The sequence below is a fragment of the Lepisma saccharinum genome, chromosome 1, assembly GCF_977018435.1.
Source record: "Lepisma saccharinum chromosome 1, izLepSacc3.1, whole genome shotgun sequence".
NCBI classification, from domain to species: Eukaryota; Metazoa; Arthropoda; class Insecta; order Zygentoma; family Lepismatidae; genus Lepisma; species Lepisma saccharinum.
Window position 1 is genome coordinate 214,717,955 of NC_139229.1, and position 16,395 is coordinate 214,734,349.

A 16,395-nucleotide genomic window follows, 5' to 3' on the forward strand; every position below is an offset into this window, starting at 1 on the left:
ACTACCCCACAGAGGTCGTCGTTATTACCTTACTTAATGTAATTTTTACAGTTTACGATTCAGTTTTTAAAAATATGTTTATGCTGCACACAAATGGAATTTATAATAAGTTTTAGAAATTGTGATAACATTTGTCAACAGATATTTTATTTTATTCCTAAGGTCTTGTTCTCAGTTTTGTTTTAGTTAAGGGGCTTACCTATGTGTTGACGTACACATAATTTAGAAATAAAAAAATAGGGAAGTGCTACTTATGCTAAATCATGAGATACTTCTTTGCTACTGAAAATAGTGTGTTGCAAAAAACTTCACAGATTTGAAGTACTGTATGAAAGGTTTTTACACTTTCACATTTCCTACACTAAAAATTGTTGCAAAAAGTTTTCATACTTCAATATACCTGCTGACGTCACGCGCAAACATTTCTTCCGTCTCCACTTTGCATGTCTCAATGGCTATTGCAATTTCTCTACGACTTGCAACTGCGCCTGTGAATTTTCTTAGCAGATGTCCCTAACATTTCTAAACTAGTTTTACTTTTAACGAAGGAGAGTATATCAATGCTCGTCGGCTAATCAGTTTCCTAATGACCATCCATGAATGGTCTAAACACCATCTGCGAGTTAATCACGCAACACGTGGAAATCAGGAGCAGCACCCTATAACTAGAAACGAATGAGCGAGCTCGATCAGACGCAAAATCTCCGAGGATGAAGGCATGGCCATAGAGCCGTATTTTTTATTATTATTATTTATTCGCTGTGCAAAACACATTAATTAGATAACCTTGCACGAGAATTTGATTTTATGCTCGAATATTTTTCTGAACTTGCGTACGTCCACGAGCCATTTTGTTCGCAATTGCTCAATAATGCTCTGGTAATGTTTTACAATACGTAGCAGCACTAATTGCACCTGCACTAACACATCATATAACGTATACCTATTACCCCCCAATAATGCACTACTAATGATATATTACATATATTTACTTCCCAGTATACATACTAATCAATTCAATGTATTATGTGATTATTGCGTAACGTTTGCATTATCGTTATTGTAATATCATGATCATCATGTTCCTTTTTTTCTTTTCTTTCGAGTTCCCGGTTCGATTAGCTTTACTGTGCATAAAGTGAACTTAAAACACCAACTCAATCAATCTCTCTATCTATTTCTTTATTTTTATTAATTCATTGTATCTGTGACAAGGGCTGGTTGTAAGAACAGCCCATGAGGCTGAGACACGCCTGCTTAAATAAAGATCCATTCTATTCTACTCTTCTATTCTATCAACATTTAATTACAATGTTCTGCAGTGTTTCAATTTGTAAAGCTACTTTCAAACATGTGGCTTGTTGTTGAAGTTTTAATGTTGCATTTTCTTCATCTAACTACTGGCACGCTTTCTAACATGTCGATTCCTTACTTTCAGCGTATCCAGATATCGCATCAATCACAGAGACGTTGTAATACGACACCTTCTAGAAGCCACCCCTCACCTAAGTGGCTCGGCAGACGACAGTGGCAAAGTTTCCTATTGGCTCGACTGTCCTCACGGAGCTGTCATGACTCTCGACGACCCTCCTCGAGTTCTTGGATGCACGGTGAAGACCGGGCACGCCAACGTCGAAACCACCCACGGGAACGCCGACGCCGAAACCCTTCATACCCCTTTACAGAACGGACAATGCTGCTCCCCCGTCAACGGGCATAGTTCCGCGGACGAATCCCTACAAACCGATACGCACGAAAGTGATCTCACTACCGATGACGAACCGGTATCCGTAGATGAAAATGACGTCACAGAAGCTCACCCTGCGTGCATAACAAACGGTCACGCGGAAGAAAAAATCGTCCGCTGCCTAGAAATAAAGCAAGAAGACGAGGACGACAACGTATCAAACGATGTGGAAATATCGGAAATCGACAGCCAAATTGACAAAATCGAATTTAAACATGGAGACTGTGAAGATGAAGGAGATGAAAGGAAAGAGCAGGAGGACGCAATGAGGAAGGAAGCCGATAACTTCATCAGAAAGATGAAGAGCATCTTTGAGGAACGAAGCCGACAAATAGCTGCTTCGAATCCAACCAATAGAAGCACCGGGAATGGTGTCACCAACGGAAATTCGCAAAAACCTGCTGTGTCTTACCTGGACGATTATCGGCTGCGCGAGTTGTTGGTAAATAACAATGTCATCATTATAGAACCCGTCCAGGAAACGCCTCCACCGCCCAAGGTAGGAGAAACGCAAGAATCGACCGATAAGGGAGGAGTGAACTCCGTAATCACCGTGCCTGAAGACGAGGAGAATGGTAATGTTACGAGAAAAAGCGCAACTTTACCAAGTCAGATGAGGCAATACTTCTACCACCCTGTTCGCAACAACAAGGAATTGGTTGATGAGGAGCTTCCTGAACCCGATACCGTTAAAAATGTATGCAGCTTGTTTGAAAACATCCTCAACTTCAGCCCAAACCGCACGGTGGCAAGTCACGCAGCTTGCGCGTGCAGAGTCACGCTGGTAAAATCCAACCCTAGCAGCAAGATTCTAAGGTCGGAAGGAACCAAATCTCCTTGGCTGGCCACGAACGAGCTATCGTCGTCCTCTTCTGGAGTTTCAACAATTTCTGGGGAAACGAATCGCACGAGGAACAGGTACTCTGCGCCGCCGCGAATCAGCTCCGATAACGAGTATCACAACGGTGGAAGCAAAAATGGGGTAGACAGTTCGTTCCTTTGCATGCTTAAGAATAATACGTCCAGTGGAAACTGGTGGATGAACTTCTTCCACGACTCTGGAAGCCTTTCTTCCGGCGTGAGTGATCTAAGTTCCGATACAGATCCGGAGAACCATTCCACGTCCAAAGGAGTGTTTAGCGACGAGGAGGAAGAAAGCCTAAGGTCTTCTAGCTCGCCGCAGGAAGTTGGTCACCACATCCCGCAAGATGTTCTCGAGAGGATTCGAGCATGCGGCAGCACGGTGACGTATTACGGCGGCAAAATTATTGCATGCAGCATGGGTCCTGCTAGCCCCACAGAACTCATCATGGAAGAAATCCGGCGAAGTCCAGACTACAGAGTTCCTCCCAGAGTACTTTCGGTTGTACCAAAGAAATTCAGGCTGGTGAAAAGCAACAGCTGCGGAAGCCGATTCGAACTTGCATCAGCTTCCTGCAGCCCAACGCCATCCGACAACGACGGTTGGCATCGGGAAGACAAAGCACCGTGCCAGATGGAATCCCTGGGCGGATCGGTGTCGGCACCGACGTCGCCAGCTCGCAGTCCCCTACCCACGAAAACCTGCTCTGTCAACGGCGTCGATGGGATTCAGGGAATAACCGCCACGTGGCCGGGGAAGACATCTATGGTTTTTGATTTTAGGGGTTGCCACGACGTACGACCTCACCTGAGGATCAGTGACTATAACAAACTGGTGAACGACGAGGATGGTGAAAGTGGTATATGGTTCTAATTCAAAGTTAAGTGAATGCATCGAGGGATCTTAAGAGACGATTGTGTCATTAACCAATAGTTGCATTGAACGTTAGTGATGTTCCATATATTCATACTATGCATGATAGAAACTATTTAACACTGCAGGTTCAGTGTCACATATGACTTGTGCCATGTATTTTATGGAAGCATGGACGACTATATTGTAGTTCCATCAAGTGGTGTTGGAAACCTACAGCTACATTTGTTAATGCTGCAAATCACAGCAGCAGTTTGGTGGTCTCACGGAGACAATTTTACAAATGGCGACGGGGTGCAAGTATAAAAACGTAAGTTACGAGAGATTTCTCACGCAGTAATGTACACAGCGTAACTATCAACAAAGAAATACAGGTCACTAAAGAGACACGCACACTATATTAATGAATTTCAATATCATTTACACTGACTTACAAATGGTCTATATAATACTCGTACAAGAGTAGTAAGAAGTCAATTCCATAACTTAGACATTAAGAAATACATTTTGCTTCACAGAAATAGCAGTTGCTGCTAGGAATAGAGTTTTTTGTTTACACATAATTAACGGTATTTTACTAACGAATATGAAGGAGACATACATTATTGAATTGGACATTGTAGAAAGATATACGGTATGTGTTTTGTAATTCTTATCCCTGATCAGTCCAATCTGATATATAATGTATTTAGCCTATAGCTGTAATTCTGTTTGTAAGGTTCTTTTAACATCCTTCCCTGGGAGCTTCATCCGTTACTTGACTGTTTCCAAGAAGTGTAAATTGCAATTCGTCGAACTCGATCTAGATCTTCCGAATGATTTGTAAACATTCTAAACGCTTCTGGCAAGGAGCTGCGCTGAGACAGGAAATAAAGAGGTGTCTGTAGTAGAAACCATTGTCCTGCCTTGGCAATTATTTGACTTAAGCTAGCGTAACGTCCTTGAATACCACAAGAATCCGCTACGAGAGTTATCGTTACGAACCCTCCAAGATGTACTTACAACACATCCACTTTCCGTGTTTCCCACGACGTTCAGGTGCACGCAAGGGATCCCAATACGAGAACAAGGTTGAGGAAGAAAAAAAGACGATACATGTTATAAGAAACACCAAGAGCAAACACAAGAGTAGCATGGCAATGTAGCCAGAGTTACGTGTAACACGCACTTCTCAGGAGCCTGCTGGCTAGAAGGCTGGGATTGATCTGAAACATCCAAGACTTATTGGAAACAAACGGAAAGGAGGAAAGAGAGATTTAAAGGCGGACAGCACGTCTGTGTGAATGAACTTCCGAGACACTTTGGGAAGACAGAATGGTTTCACACACGCACAAAATCATACTGAACCTACCTGCGCCTATTGTCGATTCGGAAAAGTCAAATACTTTCAGACGTAAACAGTGCAGTATGACTTATTGGTTTTCTAGTAATTCTATCATATATTTGGGGGTCCCGATAAATACTTTTCTCAGCATTTCGATATGTTTCACTGAACATTGTAATAGCTCATGTTGCAGTCAATACGAGGTCAATTCTATAACTTACATTACAGGAGCCATTTTACTTCACTGATATACTACTTACAACTACTGCTAGAGTGTCTGGCTTGATTTCATATTACATATATCATGTAACTACAGCTGAGCGTAAAATCACAAAGTGGAAAAATGCCAACTATCTATAGGACAAAGTCTGTGACCAAAGAGGAAAGAAGGCAAATTTTCTGCTTCGAAGAAAGTAGCACGTACAGAACAAATTACAGAGGCCTTGGAAACAATGGTTCCTCTCATCTCTTGTTTTCCATCATTGCATTTTCATTGAAAAGTCTCCTCTTCCTACACCAAGGGGGAAAGTAGCGAGAAATTGGCCAGCGGCTAAATTTCTCCTTCTCCTTTTTCCTTACGCAGGACAAAGGAATTTGGACAGAACCGAAGTATCTTGTCTTCCATTTGTACAGCGGAATCCAAGTAAACCACCGAGGGAAAGAATAACATTGCCACGAAGACAAATTCCTTTGTGTCACAAAATAGCTCATGGGCAGTATTCGAAATTCAGCATCATCTTTCGTGGTTCCTCAGAGGGAGATTAGAATATCTTTCCATGATTACATCCGAACCCCAATCATAAATTACGTTGCGGAATGTGTGTGCTTATTCGAGCAATTTTCACCAAAAACTTACTCAAGGGAACTACTTGTGTATAATTTAGTTATTGCTTACGTTCTTCATCATTTTTTCAGTGTGGTGTGGCATAACAGGTACATGTAATGCCACCATCCAATATGCATCTTCGTTTTCTTGCTTGGTCTTATCAACAAATTTTCGAGTTCTCCTTCATTACATTGCAAGCGCTGGGCAAATGGAAAGGGAATATGAATACAAGATTTTATGTGGAGGGAAATGGTCTAAGAGTATCATCAGAAGGAACAGTGGCACTAATCACTGTTCGTCTTCTACTGTTTTCAGTAAGAAGTGAGTAAGCAAGAAAGACTACAATTGCATTCTTGTCAGATTAAGTACAGTTAAGAACTATCGTTAACTTATCGCGGACACTTCCGAGTTTTAACAACCTCATTGGCTTCCAGTGGGATCGTTACTGCACTAGTAACCTTACGAGATAAAATGGGATTCAATTTTTGTCCAGCCTTTATAGCATTCAGCAAATAAGGCTGAAATACAGACTTCAGTTCTAAGATCAGCACATTGCCTACTGGATGTTGCTACATTATCGGACATAATACATACTACATTGCTTTCGCCATATGCTAAAAGCTTGTAAATTATAAACATAACTGCTTAGATAAGTTTGATTTCCCTTAGGCACCTTTATAAGACATTATATGTGAAATTAACACATGGACTACAGCTACAAGTTGTATGAGACGCTACAAGTTATTCGGTTATTGTTTTAACTGTTACAATTCACACGTTTATTAGATTGCATGTAGGCTGTAAGAAACACCGAGTAATTCTGCTACATATAATGTTCTCACAAACCTCGCAACAAAGACTAATATCTCTACGTGACAGTGAGGACACCGGATTTGGAATTGCAAAATAAACAAGTGAACTATGTACAACGAAATATTAATTTAGCACAGGAAATAGTTAACTTACATCTTAGCAACTAATATGTGAAGTTATTATGGTGTATATACGAAGGCTAAAATACAGTACCACGATACTGCACAAAACTTCAAGTTGAAATAATAATCCACAAAATTGTAGTTATTTTAAGTGTCCTAGTCAGATACACGCGAAAGAGGCCAGATACCATAAGTAAACCAAGAATTTTATTATTATAAATGCAATATATTTATCCACAATATGATTCTATGGAATTGTAATAACTTATAAGAATGTAATGTATAATTCATTGGTTTTAACTCTGTAGTTAAGTTTATTTTTAACATTCATGTACAAATGCAGAGTTATCGTACTAAGTCACTTGCTTCTTTAAGACTTCTCAGATGTTAAAAGTTACTGCTATGTATTATGTATGCACTTACATCAGAACTAATACTGCACTTTTGCAGTTTGTAATTATGTACTACATGTATATTTACTTGTAAAATAAAGTGTAATGTAATGACTGAATAATGTTCATTTTTATTTCACGCATATGAAAATATACTTCAGTTCGTAAAAACTTCATGGCATTAGCGCCAACCTTGGGGGAGGAGAAAGAAAGGCACTTCTTGCTCCTCCAAAATACAGTAAGGGGAACGGGGGGGGGGGGGCGTATCTTCTGTCCCAATCCCATATCTACCCACAGTTAACATTTTTTTAAATTCATGTAGAAAAATATTTATAAAAAATGTTTTATATTCTCTAAAGGTACATAAAATAATGAAGGGGTGGAAGATTTTTAACTCAAGAAATGAGTAAATGCAATGGATATTCTCTCAGGTAACATATAATTAAGACAGGTCATGTTGTATTTCTGGAATGTGGAGATAAGTAATATTTTCATTAATTATTCTATGTGTCTTATATACGTATGTGTACACTTCATGCCCATTTTGTCCTTCCTCCCAAAATATACGAAGTTTGCGTCCCTGCTTCGTGTTACATACAGTATTGCTGCGGTGATTTTCCTCTCGCACGTACACACGTGGATTTCAATTAGCAAGTTTCATAATATTCTCTTTCACAATCAAGTAGGAGTGGTACCGAGAGCAGACAAGTCTCGGTCTCGTCACGAATTTCGACGTATGTTTTATACACATAAAACTGGATCACTGTTGAAGAAAAAATCGTATGGCAAGAAGGTGTCCCTGATTGATGTCGATAGAATTCACGAAACATTCTAGCAAAGCCCTACCAAGTCCATTCCTCGTGCAAGTAGGGAACTCGATATGCCTAGATCAACTGTTCATGATGTTGTCCACAAAAGACTGCGTCTTCGTGCCTATAAGATACAGTTGGTTCAGAAGTTGAATCCTAATGACTTACCTACCAGATACACTTCCGCTGCCAGTATCCTAACCAAGATTGATAGTGACAATGAATTTCTTCGTCGTATGGTGTTCTCCGATGAGTGCACATTTCACGCATCTGATGTCGCATATGGGGGTCCGAGAATCCGCACGTCGTGAGAGAAGTTGAACGAGACAGTCAGAAAATCAATGTCTGGTGCGGTCTCACGGTGCAAGAGGTCATCGGTCCATTCTTTTTTATTGAACGAACAATCAATGGAGATGTTTATTTGGACATGCTTGATAATTTTGCCTTACCTCAGATACCGGAAGGATACATGTTCCAACAAGATGGGTCCTCCCCCCGCATTACGTCACTCACGTGAGGGATCGCTTAAATGAAGTCCTCGAAGGTCGTTGGGTCGGACGTGGTGGTCCCAACGCGTAGCCTCCTAGATCCCCTGATCTTACCCCCTTTGTACTTCTTCCTTTGGGGCTACATAAAGGACAATGTATACAGAACCCCAGTACTGGATGTGGATGATTTGCGTCGGAGGATTGTCAGTGCTTGTGACACAGTCACCCCGCAGATGCTGGAAAACACCTGGAAGGAGATATAATTTCGTTTGGACGTCTGTCGGGCAACACGTGGTGCACTGATTACCATAAAAACTTGGTGAGTTTTCTCTGTCTTTTAAAAAAACAGCATGTCAATAAACCTCTTTGTTGCTTAGTTATACAATTTTCTTATTGGTAGTGTTGGTGCCGGACACCCTGTATATATAATGTGTGTGTGTTTTACGAAACTGAGTTATTGGTACCTGAGAGTTCCTAACGGACGCTGACAAAACGACGTTTCTCGAAGTCTTAATAATCACTCATTTTAATTTTGGCGAATCTCAGTTTTGAATATTACTTCTAAAGATACAGTGAGGTAAACTGAGTGTCGAGACAATAATTAAACAACTGAATCTAAAAACTGCCCGACCCTGTGGCCGAGTGGTTAGCACATCGCGCTGCGACGCCAAGGGTCCCGGGTTCGAATCTCGGTCGGGCTTGGTTGTTTGTGAATGTCCATTCATCAATTTCATCATTTCATCACTCATCCCCATCTTCGCAAATTAGCCAAGAGGCACAAAACGCGAAGTAAAATAAACTAAATCAAATCAAATCAAATCTAAAAACTGACGTAACTCACCAAGTCACAACTCAAAGTCAACAGAAATGGTATGGACATTTGTGAACACTGTCTTCGCGTGTATGTATGTGGGGGAATAGATATGAGAGATGTTCAATATTTCATACCTGATATTATTAAGCAATACTGAAAATTGTTTTCATGTTTCGTTATATTAATACTATAGGGCTAGTGTCTATCTCCATAATATCCACGGAGCAACGTGACGTTTACTGTTTTCAAACTTGTTCCATTTTTGCTCGCTGCACTGGCTCTCGGGGCGTCCGCCTTCATGACCCCCTAATAAAAAATAACGCATGTCTAGTACAACACCGCAAATATAACAGAAGGCAAATTGTTTGCAATACATGTGGCGCCGCGTAACGCACACAACGTGAAGTAGGTACCATGCCATTTAGTTATCATGGAGAAGTGGGACGGTGCGCAGCGCGCATACGCTGTGAAAGCGTATTATAACGTGCATACGCTGTGAAAGCGTATTATAAGAATAACGACAGTGTGGAGGCTGCACGCCGCGATTTTCGGCGACACTATAAACTTCCGCGACATGCACAAGTTCCATCCACGCATGCAGTGCGAACTTGGGCTAAAAAAATTCGAAGAAACAGGTTCGACCTTGAAGTTGAAACAAACAGGTCGAACACAGGATAACTTACAGGCTGTCGTCGAGAGAAGTCCAAGACGCTCTGTTCGACGCCAAGCGTCGTCTCTGCAGCTGCATAGGTCAAGTGTGCACCACGTAATGAAGTTTGACCTTAAGTTCCATCCATACAAACTTCAGATCGTCCAGCTAATGAAACCAAACGACCACAAGTAACGCAGGGATTTCTGTGCAGCAGTGCTGGCAAAATTGGACATTGACGAACAGTTCATTGACAAGGTGTGGATGTCAGACGAGGTCCATTTTCACCTCATCCGCTTTGTCAATAAGCACAATTTCAGGTATTGTGCCCTCAAAACCCACAGTTAGTGCATGAAGTGCCGTTACACAGCCAGAAAAAAGTGACTGTATGGTGTGCAGTGTCATCATCTAGCATCATAGGACCTTATTTTTTTTAAGATGGTGATGGTAACCCAGTAACCGTCAATTCCGAACGTTATGTTGATATGGTGAACAAGTTCCTTGCTCAAGAACTAAACCGCTTTCCACACATTCATGACAACGCCTGGTTTCAACAGGACGGGACAACATCACACACAACTTGGCAGTTATTTGCAGCATTGAGACAGTTGTTTGGCAATACGCTTATTTCTCGATTTGGTGACATACCATGCACTCCCCCCCCCCCCCCCCAAGATCTCTCGGCCTCGCGGAAATCAACCCGATTCGTGGGGGCATGTTACGTCGAGTCATGCACGATGTTCCTAGACGGCTTCAGGAATGTTTACGAAAAAACGTTAGCCATCTTACTGACGTCATCTTCAAGAAATGAGGCCATCTTATGACTGTGAATTAATTAATTTAGTAATGGCATACCCTATACTATTCATAACCATGAATACTCTTAGTTCGAAGTTCACTTTCTTCTTTTATTTACCATTTCAAAAAAGCCCGTATTTTTTAGACACAACTAAAGTGGTGTTGATTGAAGGGCACCTTAGCACACACAAAGTAAAGTGTCAAAGATGTTTGATGATTAAGGCAGCAAGTGGGAAATATGATGGATCACTAACCCGGCTGTGATTCAAGTCGCCAAAGCATCGTCAATACAAGATTGATCTCAGTCAGCAGTCACACGAATGGGGAGTTTGTTATCCGAGAGCTCGCCAAAAAGGAGACCTTTGGTTGTGATCTCATGCAAAAATTGTATGTGAGGTTCAGACTAAATTTTACATGAATGTGCTTTGATAAAAACGTTCGTGATGATTTCTTCCAGTATGTTTGATGTGAATAACTCTCGCGTGAACTCCCGGCAGGTATGGAAATGAAGCGGAGACTAACTAACTGATTAACACTATTCTCACAAGCATACATTCTGGTTGATTTAGTTGTTTTCTTTAATAATAATAATAATAATAATAATAATATATATATATATATATAAACGCACTCATATAATAAACGAGTTTTGAGTTTTTGTTTTAAGTCCACTTTACGCAGAGAAATGCTAATCGGGATTGGACCTACAGTTTAAAGTGAGATCCGAACCACTATGTGCCTCCACCGGGTATCGAACCCGGGACCCCTTGATTACAATAGCCTAATCGAGACTGGACAGTTTAATATGGAATCCAAACCTCTGTGGAATGTGCTCAATCGGGAATCAAACCTGATTATATTGTTTTCGCAGCAACTCTTAATTTTTTTTGAATGAGAAAAGGATTATTGCTGCGAGAGATATTTTTCTTTTTTGGATTTTTTTCGCTATTTTTAAGTTACCTATTTTCTTTCAAGCGATTTTTTTCTCGTAGTTACTACATAACGAATGAAACGCTGACTAGAGTTCTCTACTCTACACTAGCGGCAACATGACAGTGTTAAGAAAGACATGCTTTCCCAAAAAGCATCAAGGTGTTCCGAAGGCACATTGGGCGCATGCTTGGATTCCACTTGAAACTTTAGGTCACGTCTCAATTAGTCCATCTGATCAGAAAGTGTACTAAATACACTTTACCAAACCCTTCTCTCTCGAAATCTGTAACAGATATCTTCCCAGATAAAAAAAAGGGAAATGAACGAAAATGAGAATGGAAAGATATGAGGTTCCTCTTCAGCTCTCAGGAAACAATCACAAAAATCCATGAGGTCTCCAGCAGAAGTACAGGACAGTTGATAATTCTGGCGGAAATTTAATAGCGTAAGAGTCTCGTTCCGGCGCGCGTAGGATATAGCCATCGCCTACCGGTATTGGTACTCTCATCCAACCCTCTTCTAATCAGGTGCCTGCCAACATTCATCAGAGAGAGGGGAAGAGGTTGCCGGATATAAAGTTTGAAGTCAGCCCTTCTCAATTGACCAACTTCAGTGCAACTTCAAGGTTTGATTGAGGGTTAAAATTTTATGAGTGTACCAGCAGAGAAGCTATTTGAATCAATCCCAAACTATGAAGTCAGCGCTTAAAACCAAAACATGACACTGACAGATGGTTCGCAATATAAATATATTTATCTGAATATTTAAGTGCAAAATGGGCTAACAAGGCATTGAACATGAAATGCCGTACGATACCGAAATCCGAGGACTAAACTCGGTTGTCATGTCGGTGTGACAACAAAGGAGACATCTTACAATCTCGCTAATGTTTACTCAAAGATATAATCGTTGTTCTTTGATACTTAAAACTTTAATAGTCGTATATAGTAGTGGCCAACAATCTATCTCCCCACAGATGTTCCGGGGCTGGAATCCCGGCCAGTGCATGGGTGTTCTTTGTGAGCCCTCTTTACCAATTTATCTATCATCACTCATTGCAAATAGGTAAAAGTAGAATAAAAACGCTGTAGATAACAAAAATAACAAATACCATAGTAGTATAGGGTTCCCTCTCGTTTTTCCAAACCAAATTTTGGCTTTTTCTTTCTTTAAGCTTTCCACACATTTCCACTTGGCAATATTTTAACTTGCAAACAAGTGTATAATATTCTGCACACATGTTACACAAATTAATAGAGTTTATTCAACACTGCTGATAATACGGTAGCACACAAACTATTTTTATGTGAATTATCCTCAAGCAAGGAAGCACTTAGGAGGAACATGAGAAGAGCATTTTCTATCTCAAATCCTAGGAAATTAACAATACTAATTTCTCCGACTTCTTCAGGTTCACGCATATATTTACAAAATTTCATGACTTTTCCCTGATTTTCATCCGTAGAACTTGATTCCCAACTCTTTTCCAGGTTCTCCTGCACTTCTGATCTTTAACGCACATTCATGCATACAGTAGAAACACACACGCATGTATTCGATCAGCTTTCGCTGTGGAGTGATTGGCATAGTACACTGCGATGCCAGTGGTCCTACTCAAATCGAGGACTGTTTTCTTCAAACTGTTACATCAATTCATCATCCGTACGAGCAGACCTCCGTGACGGGGTTGTTAGCACAGCGCGCTACGACGCCAGGGGTCTCTGGTTCGAGTCCTGACCTGGGCATGGGTGTTCTTTATACGTTGCCCTTCATTAATTTCATCATAACATCACCCATCCTCATCTTCGCGAGTAACCAAAAGTGGCAGAAAAGTGGGTAAAATAAACCAAATCAATCACCATTCGTACGAATCGTTGTTATTAACCTATAGAGGTAGAAAGTGACGTAAATTGCAAATTCAAAAATATATCCATTTATATATGTTATTTTGTACATCTTTTTCCTCCCTCATGAACAGTGAACGGATTTATATGTAGTAAAAATGTGCTAACTAGGTAAATACAAATTTATTTATTTCCACCAAAATATGGAGTTAAATATGGACTTAAAATTGTAAAAAGTTACCTTTTTAATACTGTAATATAATCTACAAAAGCTAGATGAAATACAATTGTAAAACAACACAATACGAGGGGCGATCAGGTTGCTCCGACCCTAACATAGAAGGAATGACGTCACGATTGATTTTTTATTTTGTTATTGTTTAGTGATCATTTATATGCTTTCAATCTGAATTGCAAGTCTAAGTAACGTACAGTTTTCTTTTTACAGGGGTTTAACTGAGTGAAGTTGTGTCAATGTGCCAGAATGGAGAAAACTGAGGTGAGAGCTGTGATTAAATATTTTGTGAAGAAGAAGTGGGCGGTATCCAAAATTCATGAGGACTTGGTGGATACATTAGGGGACAGTGCTCCTTCATACAATATGGTGAAGAGATGGTGTCGTGAGTTTAATTGTGGGAGAGAGTCGTGTGAGGATGAACATGCAGGTGGAGCACCAAAAACTGTCATGACGACCGAAAACATTAACAAAGTCCACATATTGTGCTGAAGGATCGTCGAGTCACTATCCATCATGTTGCTGATATGTGTGGCCTGTCATATGGCACTGTGCAAAACATAATTACCCAGGAATTGCAAATGAAAAAAATTGCTGCAAGATGGGTCCCTCGAAACCTCACCCCAGATCAGAAGCTCACCCGAGTGCTCATCAGTCAAGAACTTCTTGACAAGTTTCGTGCTGATATAGACGATTTTCTTGCCCGATTTGTAACTATGGATGAAACATGGGTCCATCACTTCGACCCAGAAACAAAATCACAAAGCATGGAGTGGAAACACCCACATTCTCCACCAACGAAGAAGTTCAAGGTGCAAACGTCAGCCAAGAAGGTGATGGCCTCAATTTTCTAGGACTGCAAGGGTGTCCTTCTTGTGGACTATCTACAAAGAGGCCAAACCATCACTGGCACATACTACAGTGACCTAATCAAGAAATTACGTGATTCCATCAAGAAAAAGAGGCGTGGGATGTTGACCCGTGGTGTGCTCCTTCACCAGGACAATGCACCTGTCCACACCTCACGCATTGCGAGGGCCGCTATCGCAGATGCATCGTTCGAATTGCTGCCCCACCCACTCTATTCCCCAGATTTGGCCCCCAGTGATTTCCATTTGTTCAAACATTTGAAGAATGACATTCGTGGGCAAAAATTTTCTGATGATTCTGAGGTGATAAGGGCTGTGGACTCATGGTTGGAGGACCAGTCGGAAGATTTTTTTTTGCAAGGTATCCACGCGTTGGAGCACCGATGGGAGAAGTGCATTGGAGTTGCAGGGGAGTATGTTGAAAAATAAAAATAAAATTGAAACCCTATTGCCGCTCTTTCTATGTTAGGGTCAGAGCAACCTGATCGCCCCTCGTATGTGCTTTATTTTTCTGTTTCCTATACAATAACAAAATTTTGTTGTAAGTGTTTCAATCTGAATTTCCTTCTGTTGTCTCTTAAAATGGATTTAAACTAAAACTACGTTTAATATCGCAAGTAGTAAAGCAAGTGTATATCAAATTTGTCAGTTATCGCAAGAAATTCACCCAACTCTTTCGGTCACGCGGGGACATGTAGTTATTGCACGAATATGGAGTATATGTTGAGAAATATTCTGAAATATGGAAATAATATGTAAAATATGAGCCAAAACATAATATATGTAAAAATATGGAAAATAAAAACTGAATTTTACGAGTCTACATGCCAAGATGTGTACAGATAATACAAAATATAAATTATATCAGCTTCATACATAAATAAGTATTTACATATAAATCCGTTCCCTGCTCATGAGGTTAACTGCCACGATGGAGATGAATAAATGAAATAGCAAATACAAAGGAAGACTCTGAACTAATGTGTTTCAGAATGTCTAAAACCGAAAAAGATGCACCCATTTGGATGATTTCCTCATCCATTCCTTAACTCCCACAAGTTCATGTTTAATCCTTGGTTTTCGCTGACAACGAGGAAAAGGTTTAACCTTGCCTTTCGCTTACATGCTCCGACGCACAAGGCACAATCGTGATTAGGTGGGTCTTTGCTGCAATGCTTACATTTTTCCGTTGTGTAACTTTCACGAATCGCTTGCTCCGTGCACTCAATCACCATAACCTCAGGATGAGGCCTGAAGGTCACAACAGCAGCTGAGCTTTGGTTGCATCAGCCGGAGATTTCCTTGTCGGAAATGGCAGCATGTGGCGCTGGACAGGATTGGAGCGGGCAAGGCGGAACATCATAACGTTATGAAATATCCTTGGGAAGATGAAGATTCTGTTTAGGGCACTTTCGCACAACGTCACCATGATGGCGTGAATGTTTCTCTCCTTGCCACCAAACACCAACTCTAGCGAACGAACAAGAGCAAGTATCCGCGCAAGTAGTGTCTCGAGAGGGCTCGACCAATGAACACGTGAGAGGAACGGGATTGCGAGGAGGGGAAAAGGGACTGCAGCTACCAGCCTTTGCAGCAGCGTATACAGCTTATCTCCGCCCACTCGATCTCTCCCCTTCTTTCACGGATAGAGTGTAGTCTCGGAAATGGAGCTGGAAGAAGCAGCTGCAGCTGTTGCCCTTCTTTTGGTTTGATTGATTGATTGATTGATTTAGTTTTATTTTACTTAGCGTTTTGTGCCTCTTGGCTAATTTGCGAAGATGGGGATGAGTGATGAAATGATGAAATTGATGAATGGACATTCACAAACAACCAAGCCCGACCAGGATTCGAACCCGGGACCCTTGGCGTCGCAGGCCCTTCTTTTGGCATCGCAATTATGTAAACGTAGTTTCATTGATTGATTTGGTTTCCTTTAATTTGCTTTTCTGCCAAATTTGGCTAATCGCGAAGATGAGGATGAGTTATATTGAAACTGT

General features: G+C 40.9%; 2 protein-coding genes across 3 annotated transcripts in view; one reads left to right on the forward strand and one right to left on the reverse strand.

The window, feature by feature from the left end:
• jv (javelin) overlaps nucleotides 1–6,675 on the forward strand; it is a 61,160-nt gene extending 54,485 nt beyond the window's left edge. The window contains exon 3 of the mRNA XM_083112054.1: nucleotides 1,439–6,675. Coding sequence (XP_082968180.1) covers nucleotides 1,439–3,482 — 2,044 coding nt within the window. The 3' untranslated portion in view covers nucleotides 3,483–6,675. The remainder of the gene's footprint in view (nucleotides 1–1,438) is intronic.
• Nucleotides 1–16,395, reverse strand: part of MCU (mitochondrial calcium uniporter) — an 809,713-nt gene that overhangs the window by 321,261 nt on the left and 472,057 nt on the right. The gene's annotated exons all lie outside the window — the stretch shown is intronic.